Source organism: Ischnura elegans, chromosome 4 (genome assembly GCF_921293095.1).
Source record: "Ischnura elegans chromosome 4, ioIscEleg1.1, whole genome shotgun sequence".
Lineage (NCBI taxonomy): Eukaryota > Metazoa > Arthropoda > Insecta > Odonata > Coenagrionidae > Ischnura > Ischnura elegans.
In genome coordinates, this window is record NC_060249.1 from 3,320,762 (window position 1) to 3,346,762 (window position 26,001).

General features: G+C 42.0%; 1 protein-coding gene across 1 annotated transcript in view; it reads right to left on the minus strand.

Annotated features, from left to right (window-relative positions):
• Window positions 1–26,001, minus strand: part of LOC124156999 (acetylcholine receptor subunit alpha-like 1) — a 120,777-nt gene that overhangs the window by 11,007 nt on the left and 83,769 nt on the right. The window contains exons 2-7 of the mRNA XM_046531451.1: window positions 17,451–17,623; window positions 14,590–14,634; window positions 14,380–14,489; window positions 12,212–12,428; window positions 4,311–4,479; window positions 555–707 (exon numbers count right to left, since the gene is read on the minus strand). Of these exons, the coding sequence (XP_046387407.1) occupies window positions 555–707; window positions 4,311–4,479; window positions 12,212–12,428; window positions 14,380–14,489; window positions 14,590–14,634; window positions 17,451–17,623 (867 nt within the window). The remainder of the gene's footprint in view (window positions 1–554; window positions 708–4,310; window positions 4,480–12,211; window positions 12,429–14,379; window positions 14,490–14,589; window positions 14,635–17,450; window positions 17,624–26,001) is intronic.

Below are 26,001 nucleotides of genomic sequence, written 5' to 3' on the forward strand. Positions count from 1 at the left end.
AATATTAGCCGTACGTGGCGCTGCCGTCGGGTATACCTTGAGGTTGACTCTTTCTCCATTCTCTAAGACTCCTCGCCGGACCGACTCAGGTAGCTGGCGAGCCCGTGCACCACCCTACGGTATATAGACTATACCCATGGGGTTTCAAGGCTGTCAAGGCCATCGACGTGGCCTGAAGATATATATTGTCAACCTGCTGACCTCCAATGATTAGACAGAGATCTCTGAAGAATGAGGCGAAGAAACTGGGCGACCAAGGTGTCAAACCCTATGTTTGGAAGAATGAAAAAGGCAATAATAACTTTGTCCTCAGACCACTTTGAGCACCAAGGGTCGTGTGAGGGTCAAAGTTCACTGAGGTATGCATGCCACTAACAATAAGTAATGTGCTCCATTTAAACGTAAGATCCATCAGTCGATAACATAAACTTGATGTGGAAAGGTTTTTAAGGGTGCCAAGAACAATAGCACAGTCTGCCTACCAACATCATCAACTTCTTGAATTACAGGTACAGTGGCACCTGGGTCACAGATAAAGGCCCCAATATACTCACCAATTAGTGGCGTGTGGTTGGCCATGGCGGGAAGCATTTGCGAAAAGAAAAGCAGGAAGAGGCAGACGATGAGTGCGGTGCAGGAGCCCAAGAGAATCTTCTCGCCTGCGTCCGGAGGCAACAGGAACACCAACAGCGTCAACATCACGATCGCTACATAAAAAAGAAAAAAACAGCCATTAGCCACACAAAAAACATAGCACAAATATTAACAACCTTGTCCAACTTTCATTTTACAATAAATTTGAGAATGCCCTGCGCTACTTCGATTTCAAAGTCTAGTCACAATTCCCACAGGGAATTTACGACTTCGTTATGATTTTAATGATTCATGTTCACACCAAATGATGACCTTCAATTTTTTCCCGGTCAAAAATAATTTGTTTACATTTTCATGCTCATAGTTAAGAAGAAATAGAACCTTATTTGCGCGAAGCAACATCTCAGTCTATACTGTCCGCCCTCTACCAAACTATGGGCTCTCATAATACTAATAATGGTTTCTGTGATAAATTTCACTCACCAGAACCATCTTAAAATGTGTAGTACAAAACTTTAAACTGGTGACCAAAAAATATTTAGATTACCTGCAGAAATAAACAGTCAGTGCAAAAAGTATTCGAATAGCTCTTGTTTCTAGCTAAAATATCTATTTTCACTGTGTTTTGCGTTTTTTCTGGGTTGAACTGATTCTCATTGCGTACTGTGGATTCTCTCTCTTCGTACATAAGAATTCTCGGTAAATGCCCAAAAAAGGTGAAAGAAATAAGCTACGTGACTCTAGTGAGGCCTCACCTGGAATATGCTGCTAGCGTGTGGGACCCTTACGAGGTAGGACTAATAGCTGAAATCAATCGAGTACAGCGCAGAGCGGCCAGATTTGTGATGAGTTGTTTCGACAAAAAGTGCAGCGTTTCCAGAATGTTACACTAGCAAGGATGGGAATCTTTACAGGAGCGTAGATCGAAGTACAGGCTTAACTTACTTAGGAAATTCGAAGAAGATATTTTCTCAGACGACGTGAATCATATCCTTCGTTTACCATCGTACTATAGTAGACGTGATCTTGAGATTTAAATAAAAGAAATAGACTGCAAAACAGATAGATTTAAAATGTCATTCTTCCCTCGTACTATTAAGGATAGCAACATTGTCTCAATTGATAGGATAAATGGCGTCGCTCGCTAGGATCTTTCATTGCATGTTTTTTTCATAGTTATAACCTTTCATGTATTTGCTCTAGAAATTACTAACCATTAGCAATTTTTTTATGAATAAGCGTGTATATTTTTCCAGTGTGCGTAATATTTCTAGGACCGTGCGGTGTGCATGTGGCGGTCCTCTTGCATGCTGCATGTTGGTGATTGATCACCCCCTACCAAACACCCTATAGGTGACTCGCAGGGTGTATGTAGATGTATATGTACATACATTGCATTAGTAGCAACAAAATAAACTTTCGAAATTTTAAACAAAAGAGAAAAATAACTCTAACTATAGCGCACAAAACTATTCGGACACCCGAATTTATCATATAAAGCGAAGCCATAAGGCACACTTTTGGCAATACTCATTACTTTATGGCATTGCATTTGGCTTTCAGGAGTACTTGTAAGCAATGTTTCACCGATCTTGATGTGACAAATTTAATAAATAGATGGTATTTTGTTCGATTCTTCTACCCTCACACCATCACAGACCCACGCTCATGCTTTAATGTTACTTTCAAGTTTTTAGGATCAAGCTCAGTATTTTTCTGATGCCACGCCATTTGAGGACCACCGGAGCAGAATATGCTGTACTTGCTCTATTTAGTGAATATCACGCGATTCCAATACTCTAAAAAGCTCATATTGATCTTCTGGCGAAATCTACATTCTTCTTACAATCCGTGATTTCAAGCAATTAAATGCAGCAATACGCTAATAAATAGCTTGCACTGTTTTATTTCTTCCTGTTTGTCGAACTAAGATTCACTTGAGACTAGATAAGCATCTAAGAAATCAATGTGAAATGTTAAGCAAAGCCAGGTCCAACTGCTAAAAGGGTATATGAATGCACTGGAGCCAACTAATTGCACATCTCATGGCCGTACTTCAGATTTAATTCATGTGCTGTTCTGAGGATTTTCAAGGTAAAATATCTGAGCTTCCATCTGCAACTTCCATAGTACTTCTTTCCATAGCCGTACATATTTGTTTACTTATCACATGCTTTATAGAGAATTTTCCACGCATCTTTAATTGCTACAAGTGAATCGGCATTTGGGAATTCAGAAGCACCTATACACTAAATGCTATATTATAGAGTGCAAAATACTTGCCATCACTGCCAGTGTTCTTCCTGTGAGTAGATACATTTAGGAACTGCGAGTACAGGAAATCTTCAGTGGAAGTTGAACAGCAGGGAATCTATAGTACATGGTACTCTCTATTCACTAATCATGCGAAAAGACACAAGTGTCAACTGTATCGTCAATGGAAAATTTTCATATCACATCTAACTTTGCTTGTCTTCCGCAGATTTTGCATGATTTGTAGCCCAGGCGATGTCATTCACAGAAAAAAAGATTTATTCTGGTCGGGGGCTCCGAAGCTGTTAGAGCCCTGTGAGAGTAATATTTTGCATTGCAGCAGTTTGTACTGTCATGCAGTCAAGGCGCATTGAATTTCATATTCTATGGTCCTTTCTTGCATGAAACACAGCGATAACAGCTGATCAACGATCATTGGCGCCATTCGTCTTTCTCCCAATAAAAAACTGTCCCTTCAATGATGTAATGCCTGGTTCTTTCCCGGCGAACAATATCAGTGGAGATTTCTCGGGTATTGTTTAATTATTTTGTTTTGCATTTGCTAATTATCAGCAGAACAGTAAAAATTGAAATAACAAAGCATCGCATATATCATGTAGCTATAAATTACTGCGTTCAATTTAAAATATCCATTTTTGATTGATATTTTTAGCGCTAAAGTGACAGCAGTTAAGATTTCTCCGGTATTGTACAAGTTAAGATCCGCCACATCTCCTTCCAACGTTTTGACGAGCACCTCGCCTGTCGTCTTCAGGGATTCTGGAATCCAGGTTTGGAACCCTGACTAAGTTTGGATTTGGATGCAAAATAAATTAATTGAACAATACATATTTTATAAACAATGAACAGAGATTGGGGAAACAAGTCTACAATGGGCTCATTTACCATTATTTTTATTTGTCGTCGATTATGTCGCTTAAAAAATAAAAAGATGTGTATTATTTCGTTTTTCGGTCTGTTATCGCTATCCAGGTGCGTTTTCTCTCACATCGGGCAGTGACCTCGTTGCACTAGCCTTCATATTACGGGCGGCTCCAAATATACCTGACCGAAACATACAGCAGACTGCCACAAAGTCCAGAGCAGCAACCCATCACCTATGCTGGCTGCGACAGCTGAAAGTGCTTCTCAGAATCATCTTTCACCCGAGACCACTCAGGCTGGCAGATAGCGTGTGCGCGTGAATTGGATCTAAGACATTATCTGCTTCATCATGCGCACCTATGAACAAGTTCCAAAAACGGAATCCGACACGACAGAATATTGTCGAAGAGATGCCATACTATCAAGAAATTCAGGGTCCCCCAGAGTAACAAAATCGAATATGACTTGACTCTTACCAGAATATTTTTCCTTAAATAAACATAAAATAATGAATACGATAAATGCTGCTTGGGAAGCATGAGCTAAACCGCCTTCTCCTCTGTCCCTGGGGCACTCACCAATGCCTGGGACGATGACGAGGGCGCTGTACGTTGGCGACCGTCGCTGCAGGGTGAGTGTGAAGGTGACGTCGATGTAGGCCTCTGGGCAGCATGAGTAGAAGGCCACGTTCCGCTTGCGAGTCATGCTTACTATTTCCCACTGCGTGTTCGGCACCATCAGATCCATCTGCAACAGACAGAAACACACGCTACTCAAAAGGCATGCGCCGAAAGGGAGGCCAGCAGATGGCCTGTTTACTTTTGAGGTTGCCCTGGTGATGCCTTGTTTTCCCTTTGAACGTACATAAAGGGTCTAGCAGGTTAAGATGGTGAAAAGTGCCCCCCGATGTTTTGAAAAATAAAAAATATACACTTAAAGCGCATCCAAAATTATGTGTTTCCCCAAAGTTTCAGGCCTTAACAATGGATAATAACCCCCCCAAAAAATTGAAACACGATTTTTAGTTTTTTAACCATATCTCCAGTTATCCATATCTCCAGGTTAAGGCCTGAAACTTTGGGGAAACACATAACTTTGGATGCACTTTAAGTGTATAATTTTTATTTTTCAAAACATCGGGGGGCACTTTTCACCATCTTAACCTGCTAGACCCTTTAAATGCAATCCGAGGCAGCGGAAGCATTCAGATAATACGCTAAAATCCTACGTTTCAATATCATAGATATAACTGTTTCCATTGACTAAAAATTACAGTTAGTGGATTTTTCGGCAATACGTCCTCCGTCCTGCATTTTTCATGTGTTGGTATGGGATTGAATACAGAATATATTGAGTTTCCTATCGCCATATTTATCACTAGAGGCCGTTAATGTCTGCTTTACCCGAGGTACAACAATATGGCAGACCTCTACTATCAACTACCAACGGTACAAGTTAACGCCCTCACAAGGAACACCAATGCTGCTTCGAGCCCTATACTTAAAATCATAATATAATGAAACTACGAAATACAATGAACTACAGTTAATTACATTTTAATTGGTGTTACTTATAAATTGATTGTTTATGCGTAACAAATAATAATGAATAACCAAACCTCTTCCTCCCCACCACCCGCTTGAAATTTTTATCAACTGTCTCCTCTCTAGGGCTTCGAGTGAATCTTTCCTACGCTCCCTCCACCCGCCGCCAAACCTTTCCCCCTCGGAGTCCGCCGCCATCAGAAAACTCCAAAAAAACCCCAACATAGTGATTACCTCGGCCGACAAAGGCTCCACTGTCGTTGTACTTGACACCAGCGACTACATATCAGAGTGCAACCGACTACTAGGAGACCCTTCCTCCTACTCCCCTCTCTCATCAGATCCTACCTCTGATTTTCACACAGAATTGAATGCCCTACTAAAAACAAAAGCTCCCTCCGAGGGCCTAAGCCAGTCAGACATTTCCCTTCTCTTACCAGATCACCCCACTTCGCCATCTTTCTACATCCTTCCAAAAATTCATAAAGCGAATAACCCAGGCCGCCCCATAGTTTCCTCTCAAAACTCTCCTACGGAGCGCATTTCGGCCTTTGTTGATTTCTATCTCCAACCCTTCGTTCAGTCCCTTCCATCATACATCAAAGATTCCCATGACTTCCTTTCTAGACTCAATTCCATTTCCCTCCCCCCCAATCAGCCCATTATCATGGCCACTATTGATGTAACCTCACTTTACACTTCAATCCCTCATTCTGAGGGACTCGCTGCTCTCCGCCACTATCTTTCATTACGACCCACTCCTCAAAACCCTAGCACTGATTTTCTTCTTGATCTTTCCCATTTCATTCTCACCCACAATGCCTTCTCTTTTAACAATAATTACTATCTGCAAATATCCGGCTGCGCCATGGGAAGTAGGTTTAGCCCTTCTTATGCAAATCTTTTCCTTGGCCTGTTTGAAGAAAATTTCCTCACTAATTACCCCCTAAAACCTCTTCTTTGGCTCAGATACATTGATGACATTTTCATTCTCTGGCCTCATGACATCGACTCTCTCAATACCTTTGTTTCTTCACTTAACGCTTCTGCCTCAGTCTCTTTCACCTCTTCCATCTCCAAAACCAATATCAACTTCTTAGATGTGGACATACACCTTTCAGATAATAACAAATTCAAAACATCGGTTCACATCAAAGCTACCAACAAACAACAATACCTTCACTACAGCAGTTGCCATCCACCACACACCAAACGTTCCATCCCTTATTCCCTCTCTGTCCGGGGACACAGAATCTGTAATAACCCCGAAGACCTTCAAAAATTCCTCTCCAAACTCCACACCTCTCTTCTTCACCGCGGCTACCCCGAAAAACTCTTGATGAACAAAATAAGAAAAAAACCGGCTATTCACAATAAACCCCGCGCAGACAAACATTGCTCTCCTTCTCTGCTCACAACCTACTTCCCTGGTGCTCATTTGCTACAAAACTTATTGAAGGACCTGTACCCCATCCTTTCCAAACACAAGTCCACCTCTCAGATTTTCCCGTCCACTCCTCGGATAACATTTAAGAGACCACCGAATTTAAACACCATATTTAAAGCCACCCGCCCTCTCCAAAAGTCGCAGTCAGTCACTATCTCCACACCCTCACCTTGCAATCGTCCCAGGTGTAAAACCTGCAAGATATTCTCTCCACCCCCTGCCTCTTTTCTCCCCAAGCTTAAATGCCTACCGATTTTCCCCTCCACTACTTGTACTTCCACCAACATCATCTACCTTCTTCATTGTAATTTCTGCCCTGCTTTCTATATTGGCCTATGCACTACCCCTCTCAATCTCAGAATTAACAATCATCGCGCCTCCTGTTGTCCATCTTCCCCCCACTCCTCTCTACCAGTTCCTACACATTGTCTTTCACATGATTCCATTTTCAATCATTGCTACAAAGTATCCATTATTGCCTCCCTCCCTCCCACCGACTCCGCCCTCAACCTCCACACCCTCGAATTGGCGTGCATTTGGCACTTTCAAGCCAACAGCTCTCCGGGTCTGAACGTTGCATCCTAACCCCTATTCCTAACTCCCCCTCCCCATACACCTCTCCCCTTACCCCTCTTTTCCCTTTTCCAACCCTCTCCTTTCCTCACCATTCATTCTTCAGCTGACGAAGAAGCCTGAAGTGCTTCGATAGCTTCAAGTTTATTTATTCAATGTGAGTGTTTCTTTTTTGTGTCTCTGTGTGTATCGACATTAACTTAAACTATTTATATATATATATATATATATATATATATATATATATATATAAATAGTTTATATATATTATATATATTATATTATATATATATATAATATATATATATATATATATATTTTTTTTTTTTATTCATTTTTGTATTTTGTTTATTATTTTTTTGTTTTTATTTTTTTTATTTTTATATTTTTTTATTTATCTTTTTCAATCTTTTGTGTATTTTTTCCATGATTTTTTCTTTATATATATTTTTTTTCTTTTCATCATCATCATTAACTTTGATTTTGAATGCACATAAATAGTTATATAGGATACCATTAATATAATATTACAGTGGGAGACTATTCTACAAGAGAGAAAGACAGGAAAGACTCATAGACGAGTGATTAGTTGAGGCAGTTTGTATGTGGTGGGGATAGTTGGATCATAATCCCATATGTTTGTTATTGATGTGTTTTTAGTTGCCCCGAGTCTGGACTTAAAGTTAATCGCTAATTTGGTGATGAATGTGTTAATGGCGGGAAGGTTATGTTTGGACCGTACATCGGATATTCTGACCAACCTGGATTGGTGGAGGAGTTGGCGTAGGGTTTTGTTTTGGAAGACTTCCAGCTTGTTTCTTATATTTTTGGTTAAAGCAAATATCTCGCAGCCGTACAGAAGGACTGGTCGGATTGTTGAGGTGTACAGTCTCACTCTGTGATTATGAGAGAGAGGTGAGGATTTAGAGCATAGTGAGGCAATTGCCTGCCTAACAGCCAATGCCTTGCCGGTGCAGTACTTTAGGTGGGGTTGGTAGGAAAGTTTTTCGTCTAGCAAGACTCCGAGGAATTTGTGGGTGGGTGCTCTTGGTATTCTATTTTTGTTTATGTAAGGTGATGTCTGTGGAGGAAATTTACGTCTTTGTGAGAAGTGTATATGAGTGCTTTTTGCAGCGTTTATTTGTATTTTCCAGGTGTGTGTCCATTTGTTTATGAGTTTCAGGTGGGTGTTGAGTTTGTTAATGTTTGTGTCACCCCGCCGAGACGTCGCTGCTATAGCGGTGTCATCGGCGTACATGTGTAGGGTAGTGTTTGGTGTGTGTGGCATGTCGTTGACGAATAGTGTGAATAAAAGCGGGCTTAGAATGGATCCTTGAGGAACGCCTGCTTCCATTGGCCGTAGGGAGGAGTGGGTTTTAGCTTCGGCGACTAGGAACTGCCTTTTTTGTAGATATTTTTTGATGAACAGGATGTCAGGAAGGGGGAATTTAAGTTGTTGTAGTTTGAATAGGAGGCCACTGTGCCAAACCTTGTCGAAGGCGCGCGCAACGTCCAAGAACACCGCGTCTGTTGATAGGCGGCGGTTAAAGCTATGGCTGATTTTTTCTACTAGCCGTAGGATTTGGTGTAAGGCAGAAGTGCTTCTCCTGAAGCCGTGTTGTTCAGGTCTGATTATTTTGTTGTCTGTGGAAAAGAACTCGAGGCGGCGTAGGACTAGGATTTCTAGGATTTTGGACAGGTTAGAGAGGAGGGAAATCGGACGAGAGTTACCTGGGACTTTTGGGTCTTTCCCGGGTTTAGGAAGTAAAATTACCTTTGCTTTTTTCCAGGAGGATGGGAAGTGTGGAAGGGTGAAGCAAAGGTTGAATAGATTGGATAGAAGAATAGGGAACTTTGGGCATCTACCGGCATATCTGAGTTGGGAGTTGTTAATATTATCTAGGCCGGGAGCTTTTTTTGTTGAAAGAGAGTTTAGAATAGAAAGGATGTCAGAGGGGGTGGAAAGAGTGATTTTAGCGATGGAACAGGAAGGGAGGTTGTCCACATATTTATTGACCGCCTCTTCAACTGGAGAGACAGACTTGTTAAGGGACATTGTGTTTTGTAAGAGGTCTGCCTGAATTTCTACTTTTTTGCTGGGATCGAAAATTAGATTTTGGTTTAAAGAAACTGGATGAAACATATTTTTCTCAGATTTTTTTAATGATTTAACTGTCTTCCAGATTGATTTAGTATTTATAGGAGCAGGGTTGTCAAAAGTTAGTTGTTTTATGTGATTTTCCCAGTTGCGGCGGCTGATGATGCTTATTTCCTTTTTGACTTCGTTTGAGAGACGGTTGTAGGTAGTTTTGTACTCTGGTGCACGGTGCTTTTGCCATAGCCGACGGGCGATGTTGCGGCGCTTAATAAGTTCGACCAGGAATTGGGGGAATTTGGCGTGGTCTTTTTGTCTAGGAGTGAAGGAGCGAGAGGCCAGTTCTTTGGCCGAGGTTAAGGCGGAGGTGATTTTGTTCACCTGATTTTCTATCATTACAGGTGTTGGGTCTGTGATTGGGTTTATTTTAGAGAGGGACTCGTTGAGATGGACTATGAATTTGTCCCAGTCTGTGACGTTCATTACTGGGGGGGTAGTTGGCTGGTTATTTAACGAGCGCGTGCAGGGCGCCGCGAGTCTATATACTTTTGAAAAACCCAGTGGAAATGTTTTACATCCATATCTGCGATTGTTAAAAAGAAAGAGAATGATTGAGAATCGTGACAACAAATTAGTTTGTGTTAAAAAAAGAAGCAGAAGTGAAATAGCTAAAGTGAAAAGGTAGGATGTAAAACGAAAGGGCGAAAAAGATAATGTAGGAAATTCAAAACGTAATTTAGGAAAAGTCTAATCTCCATGGTTTGTTTACATACTCATGAACAATGCTACGCAGAAAAAATTGTTTTTGTAATCGCTTTAACCTCACTTTTTTCAAAATAACGTTTCTCTACGGAAATAAAAAGAATAAAATAAATTTTCGATGAGCCTAACAGTCTCAAAATTATTCATTACAATTATTCATTATTATTTGTTACGCATATACAATCAATTTATACGTAACACCAATTAAAATGTAATTAACTGTAGTCCATTGTATTTCGTAGTTTCATTATATTATGATGTTAAGTATAAATTGAGTATTATAATTTTAAGTGATATAGTCTTCAATAGTATTAGACTCAACTATGCGGAAGTTAATATTCGAAAATGAAAAGGAGACTTCGTTGAGACTTTATGGTTCGAAACATGTCGTACAGACGAAATAAATCAGTGGAAGTCAACGAAGTCTACTTTTCATTTTGGTGCTATAGTCTATTATTCTAAACATTAACCATGAGCATACCAAAACGTTTTTCGTTGAATACGTAAATTTCGTTGTTTAGATACGCGCAGGGTAATAAAAATTTATTTGATTTAATGTATTTCCTAAGAAAAAGGTTAATTGTTCAATAAAATTTTTATCTAAATTGTAATCTATATGCTATACATTAGTCACAACAACAGTTTAACCATATTTTACTGTCTGAATACGGAATTCCAGAGGAAATGATCAACCATAAACCCTAAGTTATTCCTATCACGCCACCTTAATTCCTACTGTAATAACCATATGTCGTTTTCCATATTATTACCAATTTGTAACCCCTATGAAAAATACATTAGTCACAACAACAGTTTATCCGTATTTTGATGTCTAAATACGATATTCCAAGGGAAATGATTAACTATAACTCGTGAGTTTTCCCTTTCACGTAACTGTTACTCCTACTGTAATACAATTAGGTAGTTCTGCATATTATACCCAAATTTCAGACTCTTACAACAAATTTATCATTCACAACAGCAGTTTTACCGGTTTTTACCGTCTGAATACGGAAATCCAAGGTAATTAATCGATTATAACTCGGTCAGGGGTTCACCCAGAGGTCTCAAATTTTTCAGGCCTTATTTTTGATCGGCCCCGCAACTTTTTCCATTGGGGCAGATTGATTAGAAAAATATCGATTTTTCCGATCCACCCTATTGTACAATTATTTGTATTATTATTTCCAAAATTCAGACTACTACAGCGAATACATCATGCAAAACCACAGTTTCGACGTATTTTACTGCCTGAATACAGAATTCAAAGAAATAAGAGCAACTAAAACTTCTGCGTTATTTCTTTTTCGTCACTGAAATTCCTACTGTTATAAAAAATTTTATTTTTTTATTATCGTTTATGTTGTTTTACTTGTGTACGTGTTTTTTTATTTAATTCTATTTAAACTACCACCCGACCGAATGGTCGACTTGTAAAGCCTGAATCACACGATCATTTTTTTTCGTCGTGAAAGTGATCACTATCGCGATCACTGCGCAAAATGATCGTCGCCGGCAATTGTTTTTCGCGATCGCGATGAGGATTCCCATAGCTATTTTTCATCACTCGTCCGGTCGCTTTTTCCGTCGCTAAAACCGTCAATAAAACCCCATATCAGCCAATCGGAACGCATTCCCCTATGGAGCGATTGCAGCGCAACGTTTGACCATTGTGGGAACGACATAAATAAACAAACACGCTATATAATTTCGTGATGTGGGTCCTATGACAACGAGCTGTGATATTGGAAATGATGCGAAAAGCGACGGCGGTAGTGACCGTGAGATTCAGAGAAATGATCACCAGAGCGATTGCTTTTCGCGACGGGAAAAGTGATCTCGATAGTGACCACTTTCGCGACGAAAAAAAAAATTATCGTGTGATTCAGGCTTAACTGAACATTAATAATCATTATATGTATATTTAAAGAATCAGAATGAAGCTAAGTCCGCCCTGGAGGTGATTCACGCGGTGTGATGTGGAGGGAGACGGAATGGATGTGCGACCACTTGCAAGGACAGCAGGAGAGGAGAGCGAAGGAAAGCTCACTAACTCACCTCTGCCTCCGTGTCGTCGAGTTGCAGGTCCACCTGGTCGCCGTCGTACGTCCACGATCCGAGGCGCAGCACGCACGTCTGTCGGTCGAAAGGCCAGCGTCGCAGGTCGAGGTCACAGAATACCCGCAGCAAGGAGGGAGGCACCCACAGCACCATGCCGTCCTCGTGCACGATGCTGTGCGTGTTGCCGTAGTGGTCCACCTCGGTGCCACTGGCGCTGCAATCGCACGATCAGTTAGCCACGGAGGATTACAGGCACAGTGCAACCAACTCCACGCATTTATATCATATCTATTGATTCATATGGATTCACGCTCTTAATAGCATTTGCTTGAGTCACGTTATTTTTCATTGTCATTAATCATATCGCTAATTTAATTTTTGAAAATGTAATTTGAATCCATAAATATTATATATAATGTCCAATAATACAATAAAAAATGCCTCATTATCAGGAATTTGAAATACGATTTAAATTTTTAGGAAAAAATTGAAAACTAATATAATTGTAAGTCGTTTTAATACTACTTTGCAATGGTAAAATCAAGGTATAGCTCCCCACAAAATCCTACGGCAGAGTGCAAGATTTTACGGAACTTTTAAGAGGCAGCCCCCAGAATATCGGTTGCCCTGGAAGGTTGAAGAGTACCAAGGGGGAAATATTTAAATGTTTCTCCGACGACATTTTTTAATAATTGAGAAACAATTTAATGTTATAAAAGTTGTTTTGTATTTACTTCGAAAAATTTCAGATGATACCGTGAGTTTCAAATGATTCATCGGTCACCATCATAGACAAAAGACCACCAAGGATCGAAGGTGATGTTCTCTTAAATGCATTCATTCCCGTGAGCACAATGGCCATTTGACAAAATGACTTCTGGATACGTAACGTGACTATTTTGGCTCGGCAGGTGAAATTAATGCTGAGCCTCCCGACCATCTCGTGACCCAAACGCAAACTGCACTCCGACGAATCCGAAAACCAAATCGGGTCCCCAAGTCGGCCTCTACACCCTCGTTATCACCCTCCGCATATTTTATAGGGTTTACAAAAGCATGGCTTACACTCACGGGCTGCACGATCCGAGTTTCACTTTGGAGAAATGAGCTGTAATCAGTGATGTTAACCAACATTTATATTTGCCATAAAACTCAAATCTTTTCAATTCTACTCATCGTCATTTCAAGTGATTTACTACAACACTATGGGAAAAAGTGTAAAATCCATCATCCATTGAGATCCCTCCATTACGATCGGAATGGCTGACTCGATCGATGGGTTAGCAATTGCAGCGATTTCCCTTTGTCGTCCGACGAACTCTTTGCAACTGTTTTCGTGCGGAATCGTCCATTGCACGCATTTAATTCGGTTGGCTACCATAGTCAGAGCGCAGCTAGGAATAAAGGCTCGCGGGGCGGGGGGGTTTAGATACAACTAATACCGGAGGTGTCTGGAGTTATGGAACAACCGCCAGGGTGAGCGGGAGGTGAGTGGTGAGATGTTGAGTTTTACGGCTCTCTCGGGGATATTTTATTTATCCTTACCACTATTCTATAATTAACATTAATCCAATTAAGTAAAATGGATTAAAATTAAAAATTTCTCTGAGCTTTGGAGGGGGATTTTACCCCCAAATCCTCCCCTCGCTGCGCCGCTGATCTTGGTGATCGTCGCCCTGCGGAAATTTTTGACAGCGGGTTTTTTTATCCCTCTACTTTTTTGTTGAAATGATCTCAACCGATGTAAACGCCATTGCCCCTATCTCAATAGGTTGAACCACGTAGATACATGTTTCCATTGTTCATCATTTATCCTCAACTGTTCACAAATAGTCAACATTCCCAGGCGCCGATTCGTTCGAGTAAACATTGAAGAAAGGTGGAGCTACAAAGCGTCTTAATTCAAGCATACCGCTGTTCCACGGCTATTGATTAGGGCTGTCACCCATGGCAACCTCGGTCGGTGAGAGTATACTTGAAAGCGTGAACCATCGCTCGGCAAAGGATCTGAGGCGGAGCATACATACTTACTAGTAGTACATACGTGCATAGTACATATTGACATCCTAAGACTGGCTTCAGCCCTCCAAACGACCGAAGTGGCAACATATATCAACCGCGTATGGTATGGGATGGGGTGCCCTTAGTAATTAATTCTGCCTCACCTGTTGTAGAGGACAATGTCCGGCTGCCAAATCTCGTGGTCTGCGATGTAGAGCCTGGAGAGGCCGCCGTAGTCGGAGGAGTTCCATTTGAGCTTCTCATCACTCCAGAACTGGTGACGAGAATCGATCCAAGTTCTATCAACAGTTATTTTCAACACTCCCTTCCAACAACAAACATACATTCATGGTATCACGTATGCAGAAACTCACCATTTTAACCCAGCAATAGACAGTCATCATCGCTTTCAGCTCGTCCTGCAAAAGAACAATGTCAAAAATTAAACTTTAAAACGAAATAGCTGAAAAATAACAATTCAAGCAAAATCTTGAACTTGGCTTAATCGCCATAGTTGACAGCAGCAGTCCACTATTTCACTCGACTTGTAAGTACGTGCTAGTGATGGGTCGATTATGAACGATTCGATCAAAAAGATTGAATCACTAGGTGAATCAAATGACTCATGATTCATTTCGTTAAACAAGTCGATCATCAATCATCAATCACTCCGACTGCCGGTTTCATATCAATCATCTCGGTTTCCGGTTTGTTTCAAAATTTGGAACGATAGATGCTTGATCTCTTTTCCTCAGGGCAGAAATAGTTGTGAGAAAATTAAATACTATGTTATGAAGAACTGAATACTTGTGTAATCTTTTTCTTAAATGTTTTCCAGCAGTTATCAGTATTAATAACACCAATACACGTAAAAGGAAAATATTAAGATGACTCCTGTAGGAGAACGCTAAGAAGTAGAAGTTAAAGCTGGTTACATTTTATTGTGTCGTTCATAAAATTATCCTGCAGATCAGATTCATGCATAGTGTGTGGTGTATTTTGTGTTATATTTTTATCAACTATAGCTAGAAATTATTTTATTAGTGTTAAGAAACTGTGGCAGTTTTGCCTTCCCAAATATTTTCATGACACTACTTCCTTCATTTTTGAAATCTAATTTACTCATCTAGGAATTCACAATAAAAATAGTATATGAAATGATAATATGGATAGCAATCAGCGTTACCAATGCTCTTCGCAGATGAGGCAGTATTTATTCGATCATTCAAAGTGATTTATTACATCCATTGATTGAGTCTTTTCGATCTTGATTCCTTTTGAGTCTTTTCGATCATGATTCCTTTTGAGTCTTTTCAATCATGACTCCTTTGAGTCTTTTCGATCTTGATTCCTTTGAGTCTTTTCGATCTTGATTCATTTGAGTCTTTTCGATCATAGTGATTGAATCAATTGATTGAATCACTTATGTGACTCGAGTCAAAATGATTGAATCACTAAAATGATCGACTTTGCCCATCACTAGTACGTGCGGACAGTATACGCAAATACAGGAGGTACGAATCGATTAAGGAGCTGATCGAGAGCCTTTCGGTCTACTTGTGAATTTTACACATTTCAACTCGAAACGCGGTAGGAATCAAGGAATGCGGATTTATCGCCAGCGGAAAACAATCGTTTAATTACGCAGACATTTAGTTAGCCTACTTTCAGCTAACTTCGAAAATGATTGCTATGGCAGTGGCTAAAGAACGATATCTCACAGATATTATCAATAAAAAATTGTCTCAAGAGTGTCTACATCTACGTGATACCGTGCAAGTCACCACCAAGGTGTGTGGCACGGGGTAATTCCACAACAAGCACTCATGCAGCACTCATCCCAAGTAATCTTAATCAGACACAGGCTCGTACGCCGGACAAAGGCCAAGCACTCAGGATAGCGACACACAGTGGCCATACCGGAAGCTAAGAGAGAGCTAAAGGCACGAATATGCAACTAGTAGTTAGTATTTGGAAAACGAAAAGTTAGCGTATTAATTAAGTTCATGCATGATTAATATCATATGAAGAAATGCATGCAGATAACTAGTATTTACAATTACAGTAAGTCCATACATGCAAAGCCTACTTTACCTAGTCCGAGTCAAGCTATCCTGGAGCTAAAGTATCGCAGGTATTATGGATCCCTATTGTACGCCCAAAAAAGACATCTTAAATCTACCTGTTCTGTACTCCCTATTTCCCTAATCTTATCCTTGTGATCGTTTCTGACAGAATAAGTAAGCACTCTAAAAATATCTTCAGCATCAAACAAAAAGTATTCCACTAGACATTTCGGCGAGAGATTTTACCTAAATTTTCCCTTCGATCGGCTAGACCTCACCATTCTAAATTCCCAATTAATTCAGTTACACTAACATGTTTGCCGTAGAACTTTTTAATAAACCTTGCCGCTCGTCCCTGCATTCTATCTATATCCAAAACCATTCCTTTTAATCCGGGTCCAATACACTATCGGCTTACTCCATTTTGGGTATCACGAGAAAATAATAACACCGTTATTTCACTTTTTTATTGTTAAGAGTTAAATATAATTTCCTAGTACTACACCTATCGTTTAAAGTATTGAGAAATCTCTTAAGTGCGATTTTATCGGACTCGTTTATGTTCCTGTGCAGTGCAACTTCGTCTGCGAAATGTCGAATTTAACTAGATACAACGGTGGTGATATCATCAATATACAAAATGAATATTAGGGGACTAAAAACACTTCCCTGGGGCACATCCAGGATTTCGTCTGGGGGGGGGGGGGGTTAGGTCACGAGGGTCTGACAGGACTTCTCATGATTGAGATTATAAACAAAATGCAACAATTAATGTAGATAATAATCCCTTTATTTTGATATGAAAGTTAGCAATATCAAATTAAATGATTGAGGCTAAGTAATACAAAAAATAAAACGAACGTAATGATAACCGTATTAAAATCTTGTCTATATTTTAAGCGCTTGGGGGGGGCCGTGCCCTACTGATCCCCCCTAAATCCACCTATGCCTGGGGTACACCGGAAGTGACCTTTGCCATATCTGAACTAACGCCATCTAGAACTACCCTTTAATCGCGGTTGTTCAAGAAACCCTTCATCCAGCATTTTATATAGGAAAGAAGAAGTGCGTAACGCACAAAGATTAAACTAGAGGAGAGCGGAGTGGAGGTGTGCTCCACTCAATTGTTCGGACTGATGATGACCGCGCCACGTTTGTTCTGTCCTCACCATTTCGACGTGTCTGAGCGTTAGGTCGATGCTGACCACGGTGACATTGGTGTGCTCTGCCGGCCGAACGAACTTGTCGTACGAAGTGAGCAGGTCCTTCTTGAGTCGGTCCGTCCACGTGGCGTTCCATCGTCCCGGATAAGAAGAGGGCTCAGCCGCAGCCGCTGCCGCCGCTGAAAAATAAATGAAAACCTCTGAATAAGCATGATTTTTATTGCATTGCGAAAATGTTATCAAGAAATCATCGGCCAGGGGTTTTCTCGATAAGATAATAGATTCACGACTAGTATGGTAATTATTGATATCATTAAAATGATTATATTCCTCGACAAAAACACTATTGATTATCATTTGCGGTACAAATCACTGATATGTGTGAAGAATAAAAAACAGCGGGAAACAGAACATCACCCGTTAAAATAAACTGTAAGCTTTGAAATTGAAGGGAAATATACGAATACTGGAGAGAATATCCGCTTTTATCGTCTTCAAATTATCAGTGATACACGCCGCTGTAGAAACCAAACGGCATCTTTAATGAGAGGTAATTTCCTGCAAAAGATATTGTAACCCCCACCCAATCCACATAGGAGAGTGAGCTCATCAAAGTTTCTTCGCTTTTTATAAATTCGTGTTATTGAACTGCTGATAAATTGAAGTTTGGTGGTAACAGTCGAAAGTGTTTTCAATATCGCTTATCGTATTGCAACTCTTTTTCGGGCACTTTAAACCAGGGGTGGCTATTGAGAGTAAACGAAAGTCAAAACCAGTAAAATGTCATTGGTTTCGCTCCTGGGAGCGAAATGTAGAAACGAAACGAAAAAGAATTAAACATAAGGAGCAAAACTCAAGTTCGAAATGAAATCGGAGTCAAAACTACTTCGGGCCGAAACTAAACTAAACTAAACCTTTGAGACGAAATGAAACTCAGATTATGTTTCGCACCGGAGGGACCACGTGCTTCACCTTCGAACGATTTAGTTTCGACCCACACACCGAGTACGAAGTATGGTTTAATGAAGTAGAGGTTCGCCACACCGTCATTAGACGCATAGGGCACTCATATTTAAATCGCAAATAGAAGAACGGTGAACGCAAACTGGCCATTCGATTTTGAAGCTCAATGTATTAACCTCTCTTTATTCTCTCATGAATTAGTTCTTAACTATTCCTTTCCCCCTCCACTCAACTTCTGGGATTGAAACTTAACTATTAGTAGCGGAGTTTCGTTTAATTTGATTAAGTTTCTGGAAGTAAATTTTCGTCCCGGATCGAAAATAAACTCCTTGATGATTTTAATTTCGTGCGGGAACGAAACTAAACCAAGGCTTCGTATTTTCGTCTCCCTCCCTCCGGGTCGAAACGAATCATTTTCGTTTCGTCTCTCTTGCCATCCATGCTTTTAACTGCGTTAATAATAGCTTACAGTAAGGCAATGGCAGATTAAAATAAGAGAAATAAGAATGCGTTGAAATAATCGGTGTTGCGAGATACAAAGCAGTCGTCTGCATTTCCTACGCGTAAATACGATACCCCAGGACGTTTCCGCGGCCATGCCAAGTTGCTTGTGAAAGCATGTATAAATATAAAACTGCTATATTTTGACGAATCATAATTTTTTCTCAATGAATTAAGAGAAACTGTAACGTTGCCAAAATCCGCGGATGTAAACAAAAGCTGCCGTATTTGTTTCGCACGATTCCTCACCCAACCGGCATGAAAGGCTTTCTCTGATTGGCTGACTGCTTAACGGCCTAGTGTCAACGTGGGACGGTTGGACAGAAATATGGTGAATGTGCATGCAGAGGGACATAGGCCATGTGACTACGCGTGCTTTGAGAGTGCACGCAAAAGAGGACAGAGATATCAAACTAGTGAGTCCTAGTCCTCCAAAGGATATGCGAGTATCCGCCGAACAATTGTGTAAGTCTACTACCGAATGGCTGCACCTTCAGGGATTCCAACCGTGTTCGTTGTTTTTAGTGACAATAGTTTCGCCTGCATTTCACTTTAAACAACGAACACGGTGGGAAACCCCGGAAGATGCTGATTTCATGACACGGTACCGTGGAATCTTTCGCACCAAGTACTTTACCGATCTGGGGAGTGCGATTAACAACACCTATTCGTTCGGAAAAACATTGTTAGGTGCAAAGATGAAGTTGTTCGTGTCGCTATGAGGGATATCTAATCTAATCGTGCAAGCAATTTAAGTCTAGCACGTAGCTTTCGAGTCTATAGCGGCTCCCATTCTAATTTCTTCCCTCTCTGTAATGCCCTCTGTTCGCCCGTAGCATTTTTTGACGCATTGCACTGCTTTTCCTTACTTTCCCATTCATCCACGAATTGAGTCTCCATTTAACTAAAAGCAACAGCTGTAACCTAGGCCGAGGTTTACCTGATAATTTTGAAAAACGATAAAAATAATGATATATTAAAATCACTCTGAATGCTAACCACAGTGCCAACAGAGGTATTCAGAATTCGTGAATCTTCCCTATCGATAACCACTATAGGAATCAATCATGTTTGTATATACGTTATAGCATTCATCGATGCGCTCATCACGAACAAAACCCCGTAATTGGTAGCATACTAAGGTTCTTTGAATATAAAAAGGAATGAACCTTGGAATCTATTGGTTATGCACAGTTTAATTATACCCATAGAAATAATATTACTTTGTCAATTTGAGAACATTAACAATGCTATTGGTGACCTTATACTATCTCTAATTGTTAAAGAATAGAGCTGATTTTTTACTCATAATATTGCCTCAACGCCACAAGCACACTTTGAGAATCCCAGAAAAGTTAAAGACATGAGAGTGTAACAAAAAAAAGGTTTATTCTCTCCGATACAAAATCACAAGTTCAATTGCTATCACAAAACGGTGCCGTGCACACGCGGCCAAGCTTCGACCGCACTCCCTGGCTCCTCACGACCCACTGCCTGCGGCTCCTCCCAGCTGACTGCCTACACGCCGCTCACCAGCCCTCACTCCTCCAGGCAACCGGTCTTCAGGCGTTGAGCGCCAGCCCCGAATCAAGAGGGGCCCAAAAGGCGCACTTTACCCGTTACACAGCATCCCCTCTGAAAAAAAAACCAATACTATTACAAAACGGGTCGGAGGTCTTCGATGTGCACGGTGCATTCCTTCTTTTTACGCAGAGATTCGAGCCGGTAAATCGTTGGGGACACTTTCCTCGTGACACGGTACGGACCTTCGAATTTAGGCTCGAGTTTCTCGGCGCGGTACTTAGAGGCATCTGATAAAACGTGGTTACGTTTCCATACAAGCGTACCTATCTCATACTCTACGTCCCTCCTCCTTAAATTGAAATACCGCGCTTGCCTCTCGCTCGCCTTTCGCATCGCTGCTTCGGCGCTTTCATAATACCTGGATAATCGGTCTTTCAACTCCTTGTGGTAGGCCGAGGGTTCAAAAGGAGTGCCTTTAGAATCATTCAGAACTCGGAATGGTTCGTTAGGTCCTCTGAGCTTCCTTCCTAAGTTTAAAACAGCCGGGGAGAAACCAGTAGTCTCTTGTTTGGCTGTTCTCAAGGCAAACATAAAATGGGGAATACCCTCATCCCAAGTCCTTTGCGCGCCGCGACAGTACATAGCGATCATGGACTTCAACGTCTGAATGCTCCTTTCCGTGGGGTTTGCGCGGGGATGATAAGGTGCGATATGCGCAAGCTGAATACCATAGGTCTCGCAAACCCGCTGCAATATTCTCGAGCGAAACTGCGGACCGTTATCGCACAATAATATTTCTGGACATCCCCAATGGTTAATGACATTGAAAAGAAGCTGTTTAGCGACATCGTCTGCCCTAACGGAGCGCAAGGGAATAGCGATCGGCCAGCGCGTACTAGTGTCTAGAAAAACCAATACGTATTTATTTCCTGATCTCGACCTAGGGAGGGGTCCGATGATATCTGTTGCGACCATAGTCCAGGGGGGGGTAAGGTCCTTTTTTGCTCTCATTTCACCAGCCCCTTTCCTCCTCTCGGTTTTAAATACTTGGCAGGTCTCGCAACCCCTCACGTATTTTTCTACGTCTCTCCTTAGGGTGGGCCAAAAGTAAAACCTTCTCATACGATTATATGTTTTATAAAACCCTAAGTGTCCGGCATGGGGCTTATCATGATTTTCTATTAAAAGAGTTTTTCGGCTCTCGAGGGGCACAACAAGTTTGGCCTTTGCACCTGTCTCCACCTTTTGGTGTCCGTGATAGTATAAACGACCATCAAATATGACGTATTCAGGATTTGATTCCGGCTTGTCCTCTACGTTCTTATATAATTCGAGATACCAGGGATCGACAACCTTCTTACCCTCCCATTCGGGAGTTCCTACAAAATAGATGCGCGAAAGCGCATCTGGGACGACATTCGATTTTCCTCTCCTATGGGTAATGCCGAAATTAAACTGTTGGAGTTGCGTGACCCACCGAGCCAGACGCCCCTTGGGATTTTTGGAACACAAGAGCCAAATCAGCGAAGCGTGGTCGGTGATGACTTCGAAACGATAACCTTCCACGTACGCCTTAAATTTAATTATAGCGAAAAGTACGGCGAGGCACTCGCGCTCGGTTACGCTATAGTTTCTTTCCGCCGGGTTCAGAGTTCGCGAAGCATAGGCAATCACGTTTTCACCAGAGGCCGTTTCTTGACACAAAACCGCACCTACCCCCACTTCCGACGCATCACATTGGATAGTAAACGGGAGGTTAAAATCGGGGCAAGATAATATCGGAGCTTTTGTTAAACATTCTTTCAATTTGCTAAAAGCTGCCGCCTGGGCCACTTTCCAAAGCCAAGAAGACCGTTTCCTAAGCAAGAAGGTCAGGGGCTCAGCCACTGAAGCAAAATTCGGAATGAACCTACGATACCATCCTACAAAACCTAGGAATCTTTTCAGCTCACTTGCATTTTTAGGGGTGGGGTAACCTCGAACGGATTCTATGCGTTCTGGATCGGCTTCGAGCTTCCCGTTGCCTACTATGTACCCTAGGAATTTCAACTTTTCCTTGAAAAAGCTACACTTTTGATAATTGATTTTCAAACCGGCCTTTCGGAGCAGGGAAAAGACGCGGTGAAGCATCTTCTGATGGTCCTCGTAGGTTTCGCTGACAATTATAATATCATCCAAATACGTAAAGCAATACGGTTCTAACTCTGCCCCAATTACAGTGTCCATCAATCGCTGAAAAGTTGCCCCGGCACTGTGCAATCCGAACGGCATCACCCGAAACTGAAAGAGGCCTTTACCCGGTACGGTGAACGCGGTTTTATCCCTACTCCCTTGTTCCATTTCTACTTGCCAGTAACCCTTTTCTAAGTCAAGAGTGCTTACCCACGTAGCTCCCTTAAGCCTATCGAGGATAGTGGCAATATACGGTAGTGGGTAGGCATCTTTCCGGCTCAAGGTATTCACCTTCCGAAAGTCTACCACAAACCTACGCGACCCATCCTTCTTAGGAACCAAAATAATTGGGGACGACCATGGACTTTTAGAAGGCTCAATTACGCCGTCCCTCAACATTTCATCGACCTGGGCATTGATTTCGTCCTGAATTTTGGGAGAAACAGGATAATACCGTTGCTTAACGGGGACTGCGTCTCCGGTATCGATCCGGTGGCGAATTACATCAGTTCTCCCAGGTACATTTTGAAAAAGTGCCAGTTCCCGCTCCAAAAAATTCGAGGTTTCGTCACTAACTTCGACAGTTCCCACGTCGTTGCTCACAGCCAACCCCCTTTGAGGCGGGTCTTCTCTTAATGTCATGACCGGGACTTTGGTTCCATCAGCAAAAATTAATAACTTTTCTTTACCAAAACGTATTGTTGGCCCACATGCGAAAAAAAAGTCTGCTCCCAACAGAACTTCGCACGGCATCCCCGACAAGACATATAACTTACTTGCCCATTTAAAAGAGCCAATTTTTACAGACGTACATATCGGTGGGTCTAAAGGTACTATTCGACCGTCCGCAACCTCGACGCGTTTGTTATGGCAATGAGAGACAAGTTCACCCATATTGGTGAGATAGTTTGCTATCTCTTTATTGACTAAGGAAATAGATGCCCCGGTGTCTAATAGTGCCTTCACCTTACGCCCTTTTAATTCGACAACTACAAAAAAACGTCCCTCTTTCGCGTAGCATACACGATCTTGGACTTTAGAGTTCATGAAGCCGCGAACGTTTTCCACCCACTCTTTCCAATCTTTGTTTCTAGATGACGGGTTGGAGTAGCGACTCTCTGACCCCGTGATCAGAGAGTCGCATTCTAGTTTAAATCTACGCTTGCGACAACTGACCTCTTAGATATATTGGTGGACTTCCGCGGCTCAGGGCACGAACGAGTTATGTGTCCCGTTTTCCCACAGTGCCAGCAATTTTCAGCCTTAGTCGCGCTAGAGCCTCCTTGCACCTCGCGTTCGCCCGTTGGGACATAGCCAAACTCGCGATCAACCATTTGATGGGGCCGTGGAGGAGGGCGATAAAGTTTACAGCGTTCTTGTCGCGCCTCAATTTCTGCGCCCACACTAACAAGTTCGGTAAAACTATGAATGCTTAGCGATGTTATCTTAGTTAAGTAGAACGGATGGAGATTATCTAGCGCTAAGGAGAGTAGTTCCCCTTCCTCCAATGAATTTTCCAGCCTAGCATTCATCGTTCTGAGCACTGTAATGTATTCATTTATCCTCTCCCCTTCGCCTTGCGTACGGGCAAACATATCCTTCTTTAGTCTAATATCGTACCCGACAGGCAAGTACGCCCTTCTTATTTCTCTTTTGAACTCTCCCCAAGAGGATATACTAAATAGGTTTGCTCGGAGCCATTGAGTCACCTTCATGCCTATCATTTCCGGAACTAAACCCCACATTTCCTCGTCCGAAACTCCCTTATATTCTTTAAAGGCGTCGGCGCGTTCCAAAAAGAGATTTACCCCTTCACCCTCATCACCGTCAAATCGTAAATTCCAGCGGACAATATCGTTTGTCAGCCCTCTTAAACGTGCTTCACCGTGATCGGGACCCTGAGGAGAGAGGCGCGTCAGGGCTTCTATCAATTGTGACAATTGGTCTGTTGCACGTACTGGTGTTGAAACCCCTCCAGCTTCTTCCTCGGATACACTCGCGGCGTGAATTTCTTTCACTCGATCCCTCAATCGCCGCCTGACTTCGTCCAAAGTTCCGGAATGGTCTAACGTGAACCTGTGACACCATTGCAACGCGTCCTCTTTCGAAAGGACATTAATCCAACTAGTTCCTTGTGGAACTGCCATTATTTGAAAATAATTCCCTATGCAAAAGGATAAAGGTAAAGGTACAATGACTTCTCGCCTCCGAGGTCCGTCGGGGCATTAATCTACGGTATAGGGTTGGACCGTGGTAAAGGAACGAGGGGTTTGGAAAGCGAAAAACTAATTAGAACACCGAAGCTGCTGGCAGTCCCACCAAAAACACTTAATGGGTAACTAATTGTAAATTCGTACTTACAGAATGATGTCGAGCCCCCACGTCGGGCGCCATGTAACAAAAAAAAGGTTTATTCTCTCCGATACAAAATCACAAGTTCAATTGCTATCACAAAACGGTGCCGTGCACACGCGGCCAAGCTTCGACCGCACTCCCTGGCTCCTCACGACCCACTGCCTGCGGCTCCTCCCAGCTGACTGCCTACACGCCGCTCACCAGCCCTCACTCCTCCAGGCAACCGGTCTTCAGGCGTTGAGCGCCAGCCCCGAATCAAGAGGGGCCCAAAAGGCGCACTTTACCCGTTACACACCCGTTAAGAAACATATCGTAACAGAACAAAGCCTAAGATTGGATTAAAATGAGAGCGCTCAGGGAGAAGAACATAACTTTTCAACAATGTCTGCCGAGCTCTTACGTTGCATTTCATGAGCACTAAGTTGTAGTCTGAATCCGCATCCGCTGCTGGGAAACTGCGCGAGTTTTCCTCACTATTCCTAAACCTCTGTCTTACCACGATGTACTCTATCTGATATCTCTCCATATCCTTGGAATTTTCCATGTGGACATTCGCTCTTTATGATGAATGAACCACGTGTTCGTGATGCATAACTTATTTCTCTTGTAAAATTGTACTGCCTTATCTCCCCTGTCGTTCCGCCTTCCTAGTCCAAAACCTCCTATTTCGTTTCCATCCCTCCCCTCATCTCCCCTACTGAGGCGTTCCAGTCCCCCATCACTACCAGATTTTTCCTACCCGGAGTCCCTCTCATTATTTAATTAATTAATAGATTCTCTAATTATTTCCTCGGCCTGTTACTGCACCTCATCTACTTCTTCTTCCCTATGATTACTAGTGGGCACGTGAACTTGAACACCACGAGGCTGCTGGGTCTCGCCTAAATTTCTACCACCAGAATTCTATCGCTTACCCGATCAATCCCTACCACTCGCTTACCCATCTTCCCGTTTAACTAAAGCTACCACTTGTTGATAATTCCTCCCCACCACTATGTATAACCCTATACCCATCTCTCCAAAAGTCCCCCATCCTTCCACC